At 44.2% G+C, this 23,158-nt stretch overlaps 1 protein-coding gene across 2 annotated transcripts in view; it reads right to left on the bottom strand.

The window, feature by feature from the left end:
• ROR2 (receptor tyrosine kinase like orphan receptor 2) overlaps positions 1-23,158 on the bottom strand; it is a 239,675-nt gene that overhangs the window by 45,325 nt on the left and 171,192 nt on the right. For both annotated transcript variants that reach the window (XR_011254235.2, XM_069575607.2), the window contains exon 2: positions 10,392-10,469. Coding sequence is in view for 1 of the 2 variants with exons in the window: in XM_069575607.2 (XP_069431708.1) it covers positions 10,392-10,469 (78 nt within the window). In the remaining variant the exon portion in view is untranslated. The remainder of the gene's footprint in view (positions 1-10,391; positions 10,470-23,158) is intronic.

Below are 23,158 nucleotides of genomic sequence, written 5' to 3' on the forward strand. Positions count from 1 at the left end.
CATGTATGGGAGTAACCTTGCAAGCACGTAACTGCATGCATTAGTGATAAGTCATAGGCCTTGAAATCTTTCGTTTATCTGTGTCTTAAAAGTGCTTGAAACCATTTGTACTCCACTAAAAGTGAGTTAAAGTGTTTCCCCTATAACTTTGCCAGCATTTGGTGTCTGGCGGGGGGCGGAGTGGGGGGGGCTTTAAAATGTTTGCCAATACAATGAACATGAAATAGTACTATTGTTTTAGGTTGCACCTTAAGAATTCCTTATGAGCTCAAGAGTCCTTAGGAAGGTTTACTGGCCCTTGAGCCTCTCCTACTGTAATTATCTATTCAAATCTTTATATTTCTAACTTCTGCAGTTGATTAATTTTCTATCTTTTTCTTTTCTAATGTATGCATTAAATCAGAAATTTCCCAAGGGTTAGCAATCAAATAAGTTAATTTATTTAATCTCCATATGGTTGGTCAGATTCCACTTCTCTTATAATTTATAAATTTTGGCTATGAGTTATTAAAGGTATGCTTTAATTGCACTGCTGTCACAAAATATAGTCTAGTGTGATGATAATTCTTTGATACCACTGTGATTTGCTTTACAGCCTAGTACAGTCAGCTCCTGAAATGCTCCACACTGAATGGCAAGAATGCATTTTCTCTAATTGTTCAGTGCAGGGGTTTATATATGCCCAAAAGATTAAACTTGTCAATTTGTTGCTCAAATTTTTTAAAATACTTAGTTTCAGTCAGGGCATAACCATGTGTTTGTGTGTGGTCTGTCATTGTTGACTCTTTGTGACCCTAAGGACTGAAGCCCAGCAGTCTCTCTGTCTATTGGATTTCCCAGGCAAGAATACTGGAGTGTGTTGTTATTTCCTTTTCCAGGGGATATGCCTAACCCAGGGACCCACCTTGTGTCTCCTGCATTTCCTGCATTGCAGGCAGATTCTTTGCTTGCTATGTCATCGGGAAACCTTTAGTTTCAATGAGATACATGCTAACTGATACCATATATGTCAAATAGCCATTATTAATTCTGTGAGGTTGAGTTTGTATACTGGAACCTAAGTTCCTGGGTACAATAAACTTCAAGTTTATTACATCATCTAGTCTTTATATCACTATTTAAGGCTTTTGTGTCTAAAAAACCATTTTGTCGGATGTTAATATAGTTACCTCAGAGTATTTTTGGTTAATGTAGTTCTACTCTGTATTTTTAACTTTTAATGATTTTTATGATTATATACTAGACATGAGGGCTTCCCAGGTGGCTCAATGGGTAAAGAATCCACCTGCAATGCAGGAGATGCTGGTTCAATCCCTGAGTTGGGAAGATCCCCTGGAGGAAGGCATGCAAACCCACCCCAGTCTTCTTGCCTGGAGAATCCCATGGACAAAGGAGTCTGGCGGGCTACAGTCCACAGGATTGCAGAGTCAGACACGACTGAAGCAACTGGGCATGCACTAGACAAGAATTTTGTAAATAACATATAATTTAACATGCTAATTTAAAAGTCTATATGTGTTAACCTACGAGATTGTTAACTGAAAGATTTTATTTTAAAAGTGTTAATTTTGCTTTTTAATTCTTCCTTCCTATTTTCTTGTTTTTTTTTCCCTTTATTCTCCCTTTACTTATTCAAAAGTTACACTTAAGTAGTTAGCTTTATTACTTTTTATAAGCATACCTAATTTGGCAAAGTTTCCCAAATACAACGAAATACAAGCACCTTGAAATGCTGTGAGCTGCAAACACCACCCCAACCACCAGAGCTTTGAATTATTGCTTCCCAATGTTTAGTTACAATCCATTTGTAAGCTCCTAGTGGTCTTTATTACAGATGATTTTCGACTACAAAATTTATTTAGATTTGCCAACTTGCTTAACAGGTTCTTTCCTTGCCAACACTGCCTGCTTCTCATTCCTTTCTCCCCAGGTTCAACTGAGCTCTTCCTGATTCACATTTGCTTTTTGTGTTAAAAACAAAAGGTTGTAAACACTCTTGGTCATGGTCTAAAATTATCTATTGCTTTCAGACTTGAATGCCAGTTTAGCTGGGTACAGAGTTCTAGACTGACAATTACACCACTGTCCTCTGTTTTTTGTGGTTTTGTTACAAGTCTTACCATTCCTTTGTGGATAATCTGACCTCTCCCTTCTTTGGCTGCTTTTACTATTTCCCTTGTCTTTGCCAAAGTATCACTAGCTATGAACTTATTTTTATTTTAGCCTCAACAGGCCTCAGTGTTATACCCAACATCTGAAGATTGATGCCTTCCATGAATTCTGTAAAATCCTCCATCAGTATCTCATGAAATACTGTTTCTCCCTTCCCCCTTTATTTCTCCTTTGAAATCTCCTTCCAGATATATGCTGAACTTCCTTATAAGAGCCTTCCCTGCTCTTCTACTTTTACATTTCCTATCTTTTTATAATCGTTAGCTCTGTGCCATCTACTATCCATCAAGTTTCTCATTTTATCTGCTACACTTTTCGTTTCTAGAAGGTCTCTTTGGTTCTATTTCAAACCCACAACTGCCTTTTTTCCCTTTACCTTTAATCCTTTCAGCTTCATTGTTTACTAACTCATCACTCATCTTGGGCCTCTCTGAGTGTACTTCGTAATTTTTCACTGCGGGGCTGGTTTTTCTGTGGGAATCCCTTGAGGACTGGATTCCTGAAATAGGCAGTGCCAAGTTTTTATGTTAATTCTTGGGCTCTTGACTCTTCCACAACATTCTGGTAATGTAAATTTAGTTTCCTGAGGTGCAGGTCCAAGTCTGATTTCTCATGGGAAAGCCTTCTGTTTGTCCCATCTGGAGCCAGGCTTGAGGCAAGCCCTCTCCTCGCCTTCCTCGGCTAATGAGTGAAAATCTCCTCCTCTGTCCAAGGAATTCTCCAGGCAAGAATACTGGAGTGGGTAGCCATTCCTTTCTCCAGGGGATCTTCCCAACCCAGGGATTGGACCTGGGTCTCCCACATTGCAGCAGATTCTTTATCATCTGAGCCACCAAGGAAGCCCATATTAAGATATAAGAAATGTAAATTCCTTCATTTCCTAAAACCAAACTTGATTTTTGTCTCGACCCCTTACTTTTCCTGATTGAAGGAAATGTAATCCATCCAATTCCAGTGAAATCAGTAGCTTTAGCATATTTATTTCATGTAATCTCAAAATCAGGATTTTCTACTTCTGCATATTTGCTCTAGTGAAAGCTCTTTCAGTATCAAAGCATGGAAGGATTTGATGTGTCTGCAGTTGTCTTTTGCCTGTACCAGCTTTTGCTTAGGTGTCCTCGTCTTACTGGTACCCCTCTACTCCAGAGTCCATGGATGCATCCACATCTGCCCCACGGTCACATGGAGACTCTGCCTTTCATTACTGGAGAGCTCATGTCATAACAGCATGACATCTGCAGAATCCAACTCTTTATCTCAGATAAACCTTTTCCCATGAAGACTGGGCCATTCTCTAAGGCTGCAAACAGAACGGAACACCTCAGTGGCTCCTTCCTCAGCAGCCCAGGACTATAACAATTCTGCTTCCTTCCTCATGCTGGCTCCTGGGCGCTTCTCCAACTCTCTTGCAAATTCATCTAATCATTTACATCTTTGATGAATATTTTATTGAGCACTCATATGTAATGTAAGTGGGAGGGTGGCCAAATAAATTTGGTCCACCATTACAACCATCATTCATTCACTGGAGGCCAAAATGAAAATAGAATGAAAGTTCTCAGAAGACTAAGCACAATACTACTTTTTCTCTTGGTGGTTAACTCCCGGCCAGCCACTTCATCCCTCGGCTTCATTTCCTTTATGTGTGAAATACGGCATTGTCCTGGCCATTGCTAAGTCCTCCTCTAGTTCACAAAGGCTTCCTCAAGAGCTGCTCCAAACCTCTCCAGCTGCCACTGAACAGGCCGGGAAGAGCTAGGCACCTGTGGCTGAGAATCCAGCTAAGCTGGATCTGGTCAGTCCTCCACAGCATTAAGAGAGGAGAAGTCTTCCCTTTTGATTATCCAAAAGGGTTTCCCCTTCCTCACAACAGGGTCACTTCAACAACTGATGCTAATGAATTCCATCTCCCTGCTGCCCGGGTCAGCTCTCTGCTCACCCCTAAACTCTGCACAGTGAGCTCAATCCAAGCATGAAAACACTCTAAAGGCAGAGGTAACAGGAGGACTCATTTCCAGAGGACACCACTCCTGACCTCACAGTCAGATCAGTGATGAATGATTTTTTTACCCCAACTGACCATCCACATATTCACTAATGTGGTTAAATGACTAAAGTGTCTGAGGATCTGCCTGTTAACCAGGTCACACTGGCTGGCCTGGGGAGGAGATAAGGAAAGCCATGTGTACCAGGGTCACAAGGTCACAGGGCTTTGACTGGTGGGAAATAAAACAACCTGGTTAGAAGGGCAGGTGATGAGGGGACCCTGAGAGCTGCACAGAGGATATAAAGCTGCTTTTCCCAGAAGGAAGTATTTATAGGCCAATAAATCAGTCAGGGGCAGTGGCAGGGGCCACTCCCACTGAGTTGTCTAGAGGTCTACATGGAACCAGTTGCAGAAAGGGTGGGAGGAGGAGCTTACCAGGGTCAGAGGAGGGTGTGAGATTAGAAAGAATGAGAATCAGAGACAGTGAGAAAAATGGGGAAATGAAATTTAAAGGACCTGAGAGATGGAGAAAAGTATGTAAGGGTCTTTAGAGGAGAAGAGAGTATTGTGGCATGAACTGTGTCCCTTCAGTGAGATAGTAGGAACCTGTGAACGTGACCTTACTTGGAAATTGAGTCATTGCAGATATAATCAAATTGAGATGAGGACATAGGGATGGGCCTTAATCAAATGTCTAGTATTCTTTAAAGAGGGACATTTGAATACAGACCCAGAAAAGATCACATGAAAACAGGCAGATACTGGAATGATGAGGCCCCAAGCCTGGGAACTGCATGGACTGCCAGCAAAACAGAAGCTCAAAGAGATGTGAATGGTTTCTCCCACAGAGCCTCCCGAAGGCACGAACCCTGCCAAAACCTTGACTTTGGACTTCTGGCCTCCACAACCATGAGGACAAATTTCTGTTGTTTACGGAACTCAGTCTGTGGTACTTTGTAATGACAGTCCTTGGAAACTGCTATCGTGGGTTTGAAGAGGAAAAGTAGGAGAGAGAAGGAGGGAGGCCATTGGACAAACAGGGTCACACTGGGTTGCTGTAGTCCATGGGGTCACAAAGAGTCAGACACACTGAGCAGCTGAACAACAAACAATAGCACATCCTCTTCAAGGGACAGGGACACAGATGCACACATACACACACACACACGCACACACACACACACACACACACATACAGAGATGGTCAGGCACAAGAAGACAGACCTACACCCAGAAAACCAGATGACAGGGGCAGACTCAGAGAGAGAAGCACGCACAAAACAACAGGCAACTGGGAGTACACAAGAGCTGCTGAATTCTCAGGGAGGGGGGTGCGTCATACAGACAGAAACACACACACAGATGCACACACCTGGGACAGATGTTAGACAAGCACATAATGACAAGGCCAGTGCAGTTTGGTGTTCAAATCCAGTGGGTTGGGAAAGGACGACTGCCTGTCTGTCACCTTCAGTAGGGACAACAATGGACAGTCCAGCCAGGCACTAGCCACCAGTTACCATGACTCCATCCCAGCTGAGGTGCAGGTTGCAGCAGTTATCCTGAAAGAGTGAGAGGGGGACACTGAGAAGGAGTAGAAGAGAGGAAGGCTTGGAGGCCCACACTGGCCTCACTACTCCGAGAAGCAGGCTGCGTCCCTGCCCTCCCACAGAGAGGGCTCTCATATGTGTATATGAGGTCCTATGCCTCCTAATCCACCTTGCATAGGACTTGTTTGCTTTGAAATCTCTCATCTGTAGGTTTGGGCTTTTTCCCAACAATGTTCAGTTTGTTCAGATCTTGGGCAGCCCAATGGGCTCAGAAAATTCTGGCTGCAGGAGGATCAAGGGAGCTCAATGATCAGCCTTCACCTCGAGAGTGGCTAGGGCTCAGAGCCCAGAAACTCACATTAGATTTGTCCAAGGAAGTGGTGCAACATTGGACACTCTCTGTTTACCGTCTAGGGGAGCCCCAAATTTCCATGACCAGCCAGGGGCCACTCAGAGGGGAGGTGCAGGGGCCCAGACTCACAGCTTGAGCTTGGCCCCAAGTTCCCAGCCACAGACCTAAGCTAACTGTATCTGCAAGTACAGTGCTCTTTTCAAGTTAACCCATCAGCCTTGGAGACTCTAACTCTCCATAAACTCCAGGAAACCATCACACACTTGCTCACACACACTCACACATGCACCAAGAGTCCCAGAATAAACCAGAAATGCACCCAACACATATGCTAATCAATCCCTGCATCCTAGGTGGATCAGGCCCCCAGGAAACAGACATCAGGCATGGTCTCCATGCCAACAGGGTGAACTCTGCTGATGGCTTTGTTTTCTCTGTCCCAGGAAGTTTCAGTTCAGCACCACAACATAACATGTCACAGATAGCAGCGGGCAGCCTGGTGAGTAAGGCACCAACTCCTGCCTTGTGATTTAGAATGCCCTTGAGATCACCTCTAACTGTAACACAGCTTCAAGTGCAGAGAGTCAGGAATTCCCCTTCTGGTTTCAGCCAGGATGATGAGCACCCTTCTAAGGCAGGAGACACAAGCAAGCGGGTCTATTTTTGGAGGATGCAAGATGAACAAGATGAGCACCACCAACCCAGGCTCTCAGAAATGATCCACCACCCACACACATTCCAAAGTACTGATTTTACAAAACTGGTTACATATGCATTTAAAATACAGCCTTGGAACAAAAGAGCAAATGGTTTCTAGGCCAAATGAACACTTTTGTAAGTATAATAATAATAAATAGTGTATCTAATATAGCAAGGAATATAAAACTCCTGTTAAATACTATTACCAGAGTCCTAAGGCCAGCTTCAGTCCTAATGATGACGGTACTCTGGCATACAGAAATTTCAGGCAAACATTTCAGCTGCAAATCACAATACATTTTGTATTCTGTTTTTCCTTCTGTATCGGCTCTGGGATTTCCCTCTCTGAATACCAACCACCAATTATACGTTAAGTGCTCAATCCTGGCCCAGTACATCTGAACTCAAATGCTTTTTACGCTTGTAACTAATTCTTAGATTCTGTTTCGCTCAGCGACAGACTGCCCGCTAGCCATTTTCACCTGCCTGCAGTTTTACAGATGCATGGGCATCATAAATGGTAACTGGGTTAAAGAAATAGCTCATACAGTCCATTCAACTATTATTACTTTTTATATATGATTTAAGCCAAATGTGGCCAAGCAGTAATGCTCCCTGAAGCTCTTTAAACAAACAAAAAAAAAGTGCATGGATTAATAAGTCTGGCATTGCCAGGCCAGTTCCTTCCATCACTGAGGGTGTGAGGAGGAGGCCAGGGGAGCACAAAGGAAGAGTGGGGCAAGTCCCTTTTTGGGCAAGAGCCATAACCCATGAGGGTGGGAACCCCATGATGGATCTGAGTCTCTATAATACTAGACTGTGGGCTCAATCACACTTGTGAAAAATGACTTCAGAATCTAGCCACCAAAAACTACCTTTCTTCCTAAGAAAATCTATCCTAAGGCCCAGCATGGTACACAAATTTCCAGAGCCCAGACCTTGGTCGCCATGGAGATACATCCCTAACTAGCCAAAAGAGGCCCTCTCCTCCAAACATCCTGACTCTGTGCAAGGTCACAGTGACCACAGTCGGACTGCAAGGGGGTCAGTGTGAGGAAACTAACCTATATATTTACTGCATAAGATACAAAAGGGGAAAATCATTATCAAGGAGCCTCCACACACAAGGCACCACCAAGAGCAAGTAGATCCACACACCCTGTTTGTTCATTTGCTTTACAATTTTTCCTGGACCATAGTTGACTTACAATGTTGTGTTAGATTCTGCTATACAGCAAAGTGAATCAGTTATACATCTATTTGTATCCATTCTTTTCTCGATTCTTTCCTCATATAGGTCATTACAGAATATTAAGTGGAATTCCCTGCACTATACAGTAGGTCCCTATTAGTCGTCTATTTTACATTTAGTAGTGGGCATATATCAATCCCATTCTCCCAATGTATCCCTCCCACCCCCTTCCTTCCTAGTAACTATACATTTGCTTTCTACATCTACGACTCTATTTCTGTGAATTTAAACAACTATTCTGAGGCCAGAATGCAGAAGTTTGTTGTGTGATCCCAGGAGGTTCTTTCAGGACACAGAGCAACACCTATTCCACTCAGCTGAGACTGGTGGACTTGAGTCATTTCTGCTCAGTCTCCAGGAGACCCAGCCTTGGACACGTGGAGGTGAACACATTCCTGAGGGGACACAGGGACCCTCAACATGCAGAGGGCTGAGAAATTTATGGATGTCTAGACTCTGAATAATGCTTACCAAAAGAAGCTAAACAGAAATAAAGTAGCTGTTTTAACAGTTAATTATTATACACTGAACTGCGTGCCCACAAATTTACATGTTGAAGCCTTAAGCACTTGTGTAGTAGTGGTGCCTCATCTGAAGGTGAGGCCTTTGGGAAGTAATTAGGGTTAGATGAGGTCATGAGGGTGGGATCCCTATAATGGGATTCGAGTCTTTATAAGACAAGAAGAGACCAGAGCCCACTCTCTCACTCCCTGTGAGGACACAGCAAAACTGCACTGTCTACAAACCTAGCATGCTACTAGGACCCAGCAAGGCCAGCGCCTTGACTTCAGACTTCCAGTCTTCAGGGCTGTAAGAAGTAAATGTCTCCTGATTAAGCCACCCAGCCTGTGGTGTTCTCTTGTGGCAGCTTGAGGTGACTGAGGCAATACAGTGACAGGGGATGAAGGAAGCAAAGCACCACTTCTTCAAGTGACTGGGCTGCATCACAAGAAATGGTGTCTACTGATTTTCAAATCTAAGATGCCTACAAAGTGCGCCAAGTGAGCAGTGATCTTGGCAGTGACCTCTGGGAAAGACTGGAGCAATAAGACATATAACCTGCTCTTTGGTGACCTGTGGAGGAGGGCCACTTGCCCACCTGAGGCGCTCCCTAGTCTGGACAGTTACATCTGGAGAATAGCCCAAGAAGACCTTGTTCAGCAGGAGACTTCATGGCCAAGCCAGGAGTCCAGGTCCTAAGGCTCTGTTCGGGCCCACAGAGCTCCCTTCAATTTCCTTCTTCCCTTCAGTGGCCATCTGTCTACCCCTGCCCCCTCATCTCCCACCCACCCACCAGCTTCTGACAAGCTCCACCCAGCTTTCAAAACTGCTTCAAGAGGCATGCCACTGCACCTGATACCAAGCAGGACCCTGTGGGACTCCTGGGCACAAAAGCCTTTCTGTATCCCCCCATTTCTTGATTACAGGAAACAGGTTTCATTTAGCCTTCATGACGGGGCTTCCCTTGTGGCTCAGCGGTAAAGAATCTGCCTGCCAATACAGGAAACACAGGTTCAATCCCTGGGTTGGGAAGATCCCCTGGAGAAGGAAATGGCAACCCGATCGAGTATTCTTGCCTGGGAAATCCCTTGGACAGAGGAGCATGGTGGCTACAGTCCACGGGGTCACAAAACAGATGGACATGACTTAGCGACTAAACATCAACAGCAGCCTTCATAACCCTGCCTGAGTTCTACTGTGAAGGTTCAACCAGTTGCTAATCAGGGAAGGGAGGAGATGCAGAGACAAAGGAGGAGCTGTCAAAAAAAAATAGTGCAACTTTGGAGTAGGGTCATTGTTCCTCCTCAAGTGTATAGATAATAATATCTTTGAGCTGTTATGCAGATACTGAAATCCCTACCAGGTAGGAGTTGACAGAATGCTGCTTACAATCATATAGATCTTGCTGCTTGCAATCATATAGATCTTAGATCAATATGGAACCAGATTGATGGTGCTGACTCCTACTTACCTCACCACCAATCAGTCAGAACAATGTCCACAAGCTGATCACTCCCTCTTTGAACCATGAAGTTCTTTGAACCAGAAATTCCTATAGAACTTCTCACTTCACACTCCAGGTTGGGGCATGTAGTCTGGAGGACATTAGCCTGCTGTGGCCCCCTTTGCCTGGCAAAGCGATAAAGTTATTCTTATCTACTTCACCCCAAATCCTGTCTCTGAGATATGATTCAGTGTTGGGGTACAGAGGTGGAATTCAGCTTTACACCCACCCATGGGCCAGCACTGGGTCATGGGAGACCCTGACCATCCATTTCAGCAGCCAAGGCTTGAGTAGAGTGGCACAGTGAGTCACTCTGCATGGTACTCTGAAAACACATTCAAATGCTTGCATTCAAAGAACACTTCACAGTTTACCTTTCAGAGTTGGAACAGGGCTGTCATGTCCATCCAGTTGTCCCAAAGGGTCATTTGAGTCAGGAACTTCCACTTGCCCTGGGCAAAAGAGCACAGCACACACATTAATGAGATTTCCCTTCAGGGCCTTTATTCCATTTTTCATGCAAAGACAACAGTGTTTTAGCAAAACTGCTCAGTGTTTATAGAACACCTGGAGGGATAAGGTGTTTCGGTAACATTCACAGGGCTTTTGTAGCATCAGATTTGATCCAAAAGCAAAAGTGATTCCTGCAATTTTGCAATCATTTTGCAATCCCAGGCAAAATGCAAATGCTTTACAGCAGGTATGGAGGAAGCAAACATGTGGCCCAAGTTTCATTTTGGGAAAGAGAGAGAGATTAAAACACCAGCTGGCAAAATTAAACACTTCTGGAGCCAGAGTCAGCAGGTGGTCCTTCAGATACAGGCCCATTATAATTCTGAATAAATTCAGAATTGGAGAGTTTCTTCAGCAGCTCGTTCCCCCTTGCCCACCCTAGCCCCCAGACTCATTAGCAGCCAACAGCCAAGAACTGATTACCCAATAAGCATAAAGACAGAAGTTTCTCATCTTTATGGCAATAGTAACCTCACTCCCTCAGAGACTGTATCAGCAGAAGCAGTCACCCCCAGAGTCACAAACACCAAGGGCAAGAGCGGGGCTGGTCTGCTCACATGAGAGGATGGCACAAAGTCATGTCCTCTGTCCTGAAATGCCAGGAGGGATGGGTAGGTGTGACTGATGATCTAGAAACCGTGTGGGGCCTCATATAGTCCTTTCTCCATATCCCAGTGCAGTTTTCTTTGAAGACTTTCACCCTATACCTTGGCCTTGACTGGGGTCCCATTGGTTGGAGGTGGGGGGTGAGGGTAGAAATGGCAAAGCCATGTGTTGTCAGGGTGACTCTGACAACACATCTGGATGAATCTGGGTATCAATGAGCAGGACACACATGTGATGGCAAAGGACACGGCTTAGAAAGAAGGAAACTCCGATACACACTGCAACACGGGTGGGTTATTCTGAGTGAAACAGACACAGAGAAACAAATATTGTGAACTACTAGAGTAGTCAAATTCATAGACAGAATGTAGAATAGTGGGTGACAGGTTTCTGGAGGAGGCAGAATGGGCAGTTAAGTGATATGGACAGAGTTTCATTTTGGTAAGATGAGAAAGTTCTAAAGATGGATATTGGTGATGGCTGTACAACAAGGTGAATGTACTTGATGCCACTGAATTGTGCATTTAATAATGGTTAAGATGATAAATTTTGTGTATTTACCACAAAAATTAAAAACAATTATTATAAAAAAGGCAGCTTATAATTCAATATTGGGTCACCCAACTTGTCTCCCTTAAATGAGAGGTGAGAATTAACAAAGTACCCAGACACTTCAGGAACCACCTTCAACCCTTAAGATGAGGCCTTACTCAAAAAACTGGAGGCCAAAAAGTGGAGTACAAGTGATTTTCAGACAGAATTCAGGTACACAAGATGCTTTAAATTATTTAGCTCAACAAACACTGGCCGGTTTACACTCACAGGTACCCATGTGCCTAAGTTGATCTTCTCTGCCCACTTGTTCCTAAATTCCAGGACATGCAAGGTGACATCAGCTTGCAACGCCCTTAGAATTCAGGCCCAATTCCAAGCAACCAAGAGAGGAGATTATTTCTGAAATGGGCCCATGGCTTTTCACATTCAATTATGGACGATTCCTTCTTTCTATCACTGCTAGTCCAAATTAACCCACGGGTCAGAAGTCACACATTCACACCATCTTTCATAAAACATCCTTGATCAACCTTTCAGAAGTAACAACTTTATTCTCTAAAACTATCCCCTGAACCATACACCTCTCCTATGGCAGTCATATCATCCCCTGAATCAATAGCTGCATACATTTTAATTCTCAAGGGACTATAAACAGCTGGAGGATATCAGCTGCTGCATCTGTAGTGAAGACTAAAACCTAGACAGAATTTGGGGCTGCTACAGGACAGAGACAAGCATAAGCTGTACAGGCCAATCAATGTGGTTCAGTTTGGGTTTGAAATTTTAAATTGGCATGTTACACATACCATCACTCAGTACTGTTTAAATGTAGAGAGACCACAGGAAATCAAACACACTTGTACTATATACACACATCTGAAAGAGGAATAAAAATTATTAACTGCTTAGAAATTGACAAATGGTGTGAAACAGTCAAATAAATACATACTCTGTAGAAAAATAAGCACATTAGCCCAATTCCACTGTGCAAAAGAGCCCAGCTCTTCCAAGGCAGCTTTCAATTTGGAAGCATAAGTATTTCCATGTTCATCTGAGCTGGGGATGTGGACATGCACACTTTTCTTGGGAGAAGAGCCGGAGGTGATACAAACGTTTGTGTTGATTCACGAGCAGATGTCACCCCCCCCCTCCACCCACCCACACACACAGAGAGACATGCAAAGTCCCTTTTGACATTAGAAATGCTGAGATTCTCCCTGAATATGTTGCACTGATCAGTACCTCCCCTGGGAATTGATTTTTAGTTTCTTTCAGCCTTAAGCTTTAATCTAGGTAAAATTTAGTTTGGATATTTAAGCAAAAGAGTATCATCTACATATCTGGAAAAACAGGTAAGATTCACTAATTTTCAAGGCTAATATCAGGGACCCCAACCTTTGGGACTTAGATGTGAAAGTGTGCAGAGCCTGAGCTCTAGCACATTTCCTCTGCAAGTCAACTGTATGAATAAATTCACAAAATCCAGTCATTGCGGTCCTTGGAATTGAGGCCTTAAGTTCCAGCAAAACTAGGTCCTGTTGTTGCTTCCTAACTGAGACATAAGGGCACCATTTACAGTCTGAAGGAGACCTAGTTATATATATATATAAAATAATCATTCTCCTACACTGTAGAATGGCTATCCTTATTCGAGATGCTGCACTTCCAACAAGTGAGAACAGGGTCTACTGTCTCAGCAGATTCCAACAGGATTTTTCCTGGCCCTTTAGGGTCAAGAACAACCAAAGGAAAAAAAAATGAGACAACACAAAAATGGAAACAACAAAAACTGTCACTCACTATTAGTTATATGAAATTATACAGGTAATTTAAAGTCCTCTTTTATTTTCTTTTTCAACATCTGCACAATGAACAAGCGCCAAGTTTTCAATTGAAATAATTCACATATCACAAAATTTAGCATTTTAAAGTCTGTAATAGAGTGGCTTTTAATATTGGGTTGTTCAACAATCTCCTCTGTGTAATTCTGCAACATTTTATTACCTCCAAAAGAAAGCTTATTTCCATTAGCAGTCTCCCCCACCAATCTCACCTCTCCCAGACCCTGTAACCACTAACCTGCTTTTTTGTCTTTATGGATTTATGTATTTGGGCCATTTCATATAAATGGAATGATATCATATGTAGTTCTTTGAACAAACATCAATTTCATTAGATTTTTTTAAAATGTCATGCCCAAAAAGAAAAAAAAGAAAAGGCTGGAGAGAAGCACATTGCACTAGGCGATTAGCAAAGGCCTTCAAATGCTACATCAGCACATCAGACCACTGCCCAGACCCTGTGGGGAAGTTTTGGCTGCCCAAGTAGACAGGATGTGGAGGATGCATGGAGACACAGCAATGACTAATGGATAAAAGACAGAGAACTAATGAAAAGCTAGAGAACCAGGACTACTGGTCCACAGATGTGATGGTTTAGGAGCTGAGGCCTCACTGAGAAGAAGCCAGCACACGTTCACATTCTTGCTGCAGAAAGACACGGCTCAGGACAAGGACAGAGGAAGCATTTCACCACCTTGCGTTTAGGGCCACTGCTTCTCCCCAACTAGCACATTCTTCTCCATGTCATCAAGACTGGACAAAGGACTTCTATTCTCCTTCTTCATCCCATGACCCACCTTGTGCTTGGCAATCACTGCCAGTCCAGTTCAGGCAGTGACTGGTCCAAGGTGGTGTGAGTCAAGTCACACCTCCCACGTGGCTGTCCTGAGAGCTTCTTTATACAAAGTGCCCCTTGGATTTACCTGGTGCTGGTATGCCTTCCCCCAACTGGCTGACTGAAGATGGGGAAGGCCTAAAGAGAGCAAAAGTTCTGGGAGGACTCGGCTGCCCTAACTCCTCAGGACTTAATTATTGTTTTCTGAAATGAGGTTACTCCTCAAGGCAAATTACAGGTCCTTCGTTTTGGTAAATACTAAAAGCCACACTACTAATGCCACACATGTCCATTAAGAATGTGGATGCTCTAACTTTTTCCACTGGACATGAGTGAACTTCATCTAAAAAAAATAAACAGCAAAACAATGTAAAGCTACTGGAAAACTCAAATCTTTGATTGCATCAATCAGGTGGTGGTGATTTATTAGCTCCTTATTGGTTTTTTGATGTTTGAAGAAAGGAGAATATTTAATATGAAAAAAAATTAACTGTGACTCATTGTTTTGCAATGATACATTAAGTGTATAGTTTGATCCAGGTCAAAATTATACTTTAGGGTGGTCCAGTGGTTAAGACTCTGTGCTCCTAATAAAAAGAGCATGGGTTCAGTCTCTGGTTGGGGAACTAAGATCCCACATGCCACAGAGCACAGCCTAAAAAATACAAATTCATAAGTAAATAAAATGTTTTTTAAAATTATACTTTGAAGCCTAGAGCAAAGACTAACTACAATGTGGTAACCAGGGTGAGATCCTAGAATAGAAAAAGGATTTCAGGTAAAGTTCAAAAAAAGATGAATAGTATGGATTTTAGTAAAGAATAACGTATGGACAGAGGAGCCTGGTAGGCTAAGTCCACGCTGTCACAAAAGAGTCAGACACGACTTAGTGACTAAATGACAACAATAACAATGTGTTGACCTTGGCAATCTGCTGTGAGAAACGTACCACACTAAGATAAGATCTAATATTAAGAGGAGACAGAGTATGAGGAATATGTAGACTCCTGGCCTTTATCTTCACACAGTAAAAAGTTTTTTGAAGAACAATTACACATCCTATCCCATTGGTCAAGCTCTTAACTAAGGCTCACAAGTAAAGAAGAGCTGTAAGGGGGGGGCTCTTCCCTGGTGGCTCAATAGTAAACGATCCACCTGCCAATGCAGGAAACACGAGTTCAATCCCTGATCCGGGAAGATCCCACATGCCAAGGAGCAACTAAGTCCATGTACCACAACTACCGAGCCTGTGCTCTCGAGCCCGGGAGCCATGACTACTGAAGGCTGTATACCCTAGAGAACATCCTATGGAACAAGAGAGGCCCACATTCTGCAACTAGAGGGTATCTCCCGCTCGCTGCAACTGGAGAAAAGCCTGAGCAGCAATAAAGACCCAGCAAAAATAAAACAAACTAAATAAATAAATAAAATCATTAAAAACATTGTTTAAAAAGAAGAGCTGTAAGAAAGATCCTGTTTCCAAGTGGCTTTAATGGTGCATGCCAGGCATAAGCACTAACCATGTGAACAAAATACAACACAGATTCATAGGATCTGATATAGGTTGTTCAAAGATTCAGTAGCAGGCCAGGGAATGCTCAGCAATTAAATCACTTTTAAGAATGTAGGGTTTTGAGCTAAACTGTACGTAAATTGTCATGGCATGGTGATATCGGCTCCTAACCTAGTACTTCGCGTGTGTTCTTAGCAGCACTTATTAATGTCCTATATATTCAGGGCTGAACCAACTGGTTTCCTCAGAAGGACCATATGAAAGGATGCATTGTTGATGTTGCTGGGCTTGTTAAGAAGTCAAGGTTTCCCACAGGCCTTTGACAGCTGGATATGCACACTCAGCCTCAAACATGTACAAATTCTGAGTAATCAGAAACTGTGCCCCAGACAAACAGGATCTTCTGCAGACCTCTCAACATGGTCCACAGAAATGACATCTTGATTTAAGGCATCAGTAAGATAAAAGAAATTCAGATCCACAAAGTACAAGTGGGTCTGTGCTGATTTCTAGGCTCCTTTCTGGTATTGTACCATGGCTACCTCATTAAGAGCAGAGACGATTAAGGGAGAATTTACTAACGACATTCAACTCACACTCTTGAATTTGAGTCCATGTGCTACTCTGCTTTTGATTTGTGTTTCTCTTAAAAAAAATGTTTTGTTATTCAGATTATTCATTCATTAATCTCTAACCTGTTCATCTGAATCAGACACTCGTGATTTAATTAGATGCAGTCTCTGGCCTATTTGGATACTTCAAAGCAGTCTCCTTTTAATTAGTGAGGGTATTTCATTCACCAAAGCTTGGCATTCTTGGATTTGGTCATCCTAAATGAAGGTATAATTCCCAGAATATGAGAACGAACAGCAGTCAAGGGCACACGGGCAAAGGACCACAGCCTAGAAGGGAGACTGGCATGCTGGGTGCCTCTGGAAGGGCAAGCATGCATTTTATGATGAGTTGTGCTGCGTAAGAAGTCAGTATATCCACTGGCAACTGGAAATGTCCATCGTGTGTTCCAGAACAATCACTTAGCTCAGCAACACATCAAATCAAAAACATCCGTGATGCTGGAAATGCAACAGTTAAGGAAAAAGAAATAATAACTGGAACGGAGCAGAGTATAAAATCCTAAAAGGTGAGTCCATTAGCCTGGGAACTGGGCCAGAGAAAGTATGTCCATAGTAAAGAGACTCGATAATGTTTCTGGGAATGTGCTCAATAAAATGTTATACCGTGTGTCTCAACTGCCAGCTAGAAAACCACACAGCATTCAAGGTGAGCTGCCAGTACCTAATCGGCAATCATCTTAACAGTTTGTAATTTTTCATTTCATTATTTTGAACTTCGAATTGAGTAAATATTAGCCTCTGTGTCTACAATCCTTAAAGGGCAGACCTAACTCTGCTGTGGAAATACAAACTTAAATCCAACAGCCTGAAAATGGAGTAGGCAGTGCCTCTCACCAATTTAACCTCTGCTGTGATTCTACTTCTACAGCAAAAATATAAACCCCCCAAATGATCCAGACACAGACCCAGTTCCCTCCAATATTGCTGTCATAATGCTTTTTCTAGCTCTGTCACAGACAGCCCCCCAGAACCCTCAACACAGGTCCCATTGTCAAGGGCCAAGTGAATAGCTGGTTGAAGTGGGGATGAAGCTGCTCAGGAGGCTGAATTGGGTCCTTTCATTGATCTTCTCTCTTTCCCAACACCTGCAACCCCTGGCCGTGGTGGCACGGGGCTGGGAAGCCAGGAGCCTCCACCCACAACACATGTGACTGGGAGGGTAAGACCCCACCACCCTTCACTACAACACAAGCCCCTAATCCAGTGATATTCCCGCTTGTTACTGCAGCAAAACTTGTACAAAGGGAGCAAACAGAAATGCCAAGTAAGTACTCCAAGCTCATTGTTTCCATTTGGTTTTACAGAAGACTGTTTGGAGTATCAGTTATTCCTATGCACACAGGAATCATTTTTTTTTTTTCATCTCGAACCTCTGCTGCTGCTGCTAAGTTGCTTCAGTCATGTCCAACTCTGTGCGACCCCATAGACGGCAGCCACCAGGCTCCCCCGTCCCTGGGTTTCTCCAGGCAAGAACACTGGAGTGGGTTGCCATTTCCTTCTCCAATGCATGAAAGTGAAAAGTGAAAGTGAAGTCACTCAGTCATGTCTGACTCTTAGCGACCCCATGGACTGTAGCCTACCAGACTCCTCCATCCATGGGATTTTCCAGGCAAGAGTAGTGGAGTGGGTTGCCATTGCATTCTCGAACCTCTAGACGGTGTTTAATTAAAGGTAAGGAGGGAAAAGTTTTTTTAAAAAAAACACTTATAGAAAAAGAGACTGTGTATTATCTCATGATAATGCTGGAGGTTACTTTCTGTTTGCTTCAGGGAGAATTAAACTCTTGTGCTGCAGGTTTAGCAGCCTTGGAACCCACTGGAGAAATCTCATGGTGCAGTGAATGAGACCCACAGGGAAAAGGTTCCAAAGGTTTGCAGCACCCTCTTTCAGCCAGGAATTTGTGTCCAGCATATGTGTCCAGAGGGGCTTCCCTGGTGGCTCAGATGGTAAAGAATCTGCCTGTAATGCAGGAGGCCTAGGTTTGATCCCAGGATCAGGAAGATCCCCTGGAGAAAGCAACCCACTCCTGTATTCTTGCCTGGAGAATTCCTCGGACAGAGGAGGCTGGTGGGCTACAGTCCATGGGGTTACAAACAGGTGGACACTAACTAAGCACAAGCAAGCACAAGCAACTAACACTTCAATACCTTCAATACCTTCAATACCTATGTGGCCAGAGGCTGTTCTCATCCCCAGAGCAAGTCGACCAGTTGGCATAATTGAAAGCAGAGGTTTTGTTGGCAGTGAACACTTTGAGTTCACAGAAACAAACAAGGATACACATCTGTTATAACCAAAGATGACAGCAGTGAGTTTTTTTAAAGGTAGCCCCTATATGAGTTTGTTAGGGCTGCCCCAACAAAGTGTCAGACAGCCGTTCTGCAGGCCAGAAGTCCAGGAGCAAAGTGTTGCAGGGTTGCCTCTCCTGCAGCCTCTCTTTGTGGCTTGTAGATGCCAGCTTCTCCCCGTTTCCTCACGTGCGCTCCCCTCTGTGTGCATACCCCAGTCACAGTGGGTGCGGGCCCACTCTAGTGACCTCATTTTAAACTGAATACCTCCATAAAGAACTATTTCCAAATAAGGTCACATTTTGAGAACCTGGGAGTTAGGATTTCATTATATCTATTTTGAGGGGGACACAATTCAATCCATAACAGGCAATGCTATTTATCTTCAATAATTAATAATATCTTTATAATTAAAGTTGACTTGAAAGTGATTTTTGCAATTGCATGAAGCAGAGAAAGCCTCAACAAGAAAGAATAAACAGGGGACCTGGACTAAGTACAGAGGGGCCGGGTGTGGGCTTACCCACACGCTGAAGGGATCTGCCAACAATCTGCTGACTCTAGCACCCCAACTCTTTCCTTTTGAAGGTGTCTCCCTGTGGCTGCCCTCAGACATCAGCTGAAGACACTGCTGTCCTCTGAGCTTCATCTCCCCAAGGTTTCCAGCAGCAGCTGTGGCATCTTACCAGACCCCTCCCTCTCAGGCTGGCATTCCTTCTTTCTCATAATATTTATACCACCATCACTCTTCCCAAAGAGCAGCATGGCAGGCCCAGAGGGAATGCCGTGGTAGGATGCAGAGCAGTCGTCTGACCATTTTTGGTAAGGACGCGGCTCAGCTTTTACACAGGGCTGCCCACTTAACATGATGCACAGCATACTCACAACTCCCTTCACTTGACCTTCCACGTTTGGATCCTCTCCTGTCTCAGTCCCTCTTGCAAGTGTCTCCTCGTCTCTGGCCCTGTAAACGCTGGAGTGCCCCCAGAGCTGGGCCTGCAAAAGCTTCCCCCTCTTTCTATATCTGTCCCCTTAGTGACCTGACTTCAAATGACAGCCAAATGCCCACAACTGCCCAGGGCACCTTTCCTGGCTGGACCTCTCCATGGAAAGCCAGGCTCAGAACTGGGATGGCTTGCTTGCATCTCCACTTACACATCTAATAGACACGTCATGCTCAGCTTGTCAAAACACCAGTGTGGCTTTCCTCCACAGACCACTCCCCTGCAGTCACCGGCCTCCCTAAACTCTGGCTCCACCCTTTCATGGGCTAAGGCCACACATCTTGGTTATCTCTGACTCCTTTCCCTCTCACTCCCTACATGCAATCCTCAAGAAACGCTGTTTATGCTCTGTCTTCAAAATGCATCAGAATGTGATACTCTCACCCTCCCTGGTCACACACAGTCCCAGCAGCTCTGATCCTGCTGAATCACAGACTGCCCTCCCCCAGACCTCCGTGGCTCCATTCTCCCCTCCCACTGCTGTCCTTGCAGCAGAAACACTTGACCTCTAAATAGAGCATCAAACACCATTGCCTGCAATAGCAGGGGTGAATTTTAAAAGCAAAAGGGTGAGTAGAAGAAGATACATATTCAAAATATCTTGCATTGTGAGATCCCACCTATTCCACATTCATAAATGGGCAGAGAGGCATCTGTAATGATGGAAGTGAGAAGACTGGTTACATTGGGGGTGATGGTCAGGAAGAAAGGGGACCTTATTCAACATGCCAAACACTTCCTTCCACATTTATGCACACAATCCTGCTACTTAACCTGATTCCCATTTTTCTTTCCCCCTTAGCATTTCCAAGAGATGATGATCTGTTCATTAGTTTAATTCCATTTCCTCATTCTGAGAGCAGGAGGTTCTGCCTGTCTGCTCACTGCTCTCTCCCCAGTGCCTGGTGGTGGCTCACGTGGTGAATGAATGAATGCTTCCATGCTCAACAACTCCAGCACCTTCTACCTCCCCTAGAGGAGCGACCAGAGCCCCTTCTCCAGTCCCTCCACAAGGGCACGTGTGTGCATGCACACACGCACACGCACACACACACACACACACTCCTGACCTCACCTCAACTCCTTTCCCCTTCACTCTCTCGGCAACAGTGCCAGCCTCTTCTCCCTCTGAGGTTTGTATTTATTTTTCCCTCTGCCTGGAAAACTCTTCCTCGGGCCTCTCTCTAACTCACCGATTACTTCCTCTGCTCCAAGGTTTGCTCCTAAACAAGGCCTCCCCTGGAAGCTCTTATTGAAAGCATCTAGAGTCTATATGCGGCCTGCCCTGTCCATGTATGTCTCATACAAGAAGAGGGTGGCCTCCATGATGGGAGGCTCTGGGTGACTGTCTGGTGTCCACCATCTGGAACTCTGGCCTGCACGAGGCTCTTGAGAAGTAAACAAACACTGCAGTGTCCTGGGACCATCATGCTCATGTGTGAGGAGAAGTTCTGAGCTTTAGCTCACATTTTGAAGAGTGGGGCTCATAGCTGCTCCAGCTGTGGGCAGTGCGCACTGCACCAGAGCCTCTTCCTGCATCCTGTCAGCTCCTTTTCCCAGAGGCAGACAATGGTGCTGTAACTCTGCTCCCCCGGGACAGGCTGTAGGGTCTGGTCCTCCAAATCACTAATGAACACTGCCCTGTTCGGTGGACCCCAAGCCTGAGATTGCTGGCAATGCCCCCAAGGAGCTCCACCAGGCCCATATTCCATCATCTCTCTGACGACACACTCTTTTGAATGTGCATATACATCTTTACGGAGAAGGCAATGGCAGCCCACTCCAGTACTCTTGCCTGGAAAACCCCAAGGATGGAGGAGCCTGGTGGGCTGCAGTCCATGGGGTCGCGAAGAGTCAGACACGACTGAGCGACTTCACTCTCACTTTTCACTTTCATGCATTAAAGAAGGAATGGCAACCCACTCCAGTGTTCTTGACTGGAGAATCTCAGGGACGGTGGAGCCTGGTGGGCTGCCGTTTATGGGGTCGCACAGAGTCGGACACGACTGAGCGACTTAGCAGCAGCAGTAGCATACATCTTTACATTCCAGATGAACTGAAAAGAATCTTTTACAATTTTAAAACCATACCAGGTGCTACTCAACCATAGAAAGGATCAGCTGCTGACATACACCTCACAATGGGTGCATCTCACAAACATCCAGCTAAGTGAAGATGCCAGACTCATGGGGGACATGCTAGAGAATAAACTTTCAGGATGGTGGTGTGAGGATATGGACGAATTCACCTTCCCTCTCAAAGAACAAAAATACAGGCAAAATGACTAAATCAACCATTTAAGAACTCAAATAATGCACCAGAGTCACAGAACAAGCTGAAAACTCATCTATTCAAGAGAAATGGCAGATCCTTGCCAAGACAGCAGGGTTGTGCTAGTTTAATGTGGAATGTGACCATCTTCCTTCCCTCCCCAGCAGCCCTGCAGGTGGCCAGCAGATCTGAAGCTTTTGAAGCTCTATTAAAAGTGCCATCCCATAGTCACTAATTTGTCTAGACTTGCAGCACCCTGGGAAATCTCTAGGTTTGACTCAGAGCTGGGCTGGGCTGGGGTCGTGGGGAGGGTGGCATGTGGTGCTATCCCTGGGGCATTACCCAAACAACAACAAACTGCTGGCAACACCTCGGCTACGTAGTGCTGTGACTACAACTGCAGTAAACTTTAGCCCAGCCCAGAATTTAAATGGAAATCCAGAAGTAGAGGGCCTCAGGGAACTTCAAACGTGCCAATGTACTTCCAGGATTGAAAAGGTAGTGCACGTATGGAAGGCTACGCATGTGCCCAAGGAAGACCTGGGAATGGAGAAGACACCAGTCTCTAGTCGCTGATGCAATCAAGAAGTGACAGCTAAGGCTGATGTTAGATGGCATGCCTTCTCACAGGACCCCCTTGGCAAAAGGTGAAAGAAAATCTCATGATCAGTGAGTGGGTGATGACACAAATATACTAATCAGATGTCATCCATAGGAGTCAGGCCTTAAAGATGCAGGAGACCTTATGTTAGTATTCTTACCACACACATAAAATAACAATAATTATAACCACAACAATAATAACAACAATATATAAAGAGAGAGAGAGGAAGCCTGTGGAGAAGATGGACATGTTTATGGCACAGATTGTGGTTATGGTTTCATGGGCATATACTTATCTTCAAATTTATCAAGTCATACACATTAAATATGCACAGCTTTTTGAATGCCAATCATATCTCAATAAAATGGTTTTAAAGGTAACTTAAAGATGATGATAATTCAGTGTATATACATCAAAGGAAATACAGAAACCTCAGAATCAAAGGAAAACCATTAAATAAATGAATAGCAATTTTA

Source organism: Ovis canadensis, chromosome 2 (assembly GCF_042477335.2).
Source record: "Ovis canadensis isolate MfBH-ARS-UI-01 breed Bighorn chromosome 2, ARS-UI_OviCan_v2, whole genome shotgun sequence".
Taxonomy (NCBI): domain Eukaryota; kingdom Metazoa; phylum Chordata; class Mammalia; order Artiodactyla; family Bovidae; genus Ovis; species Ovis canadensis.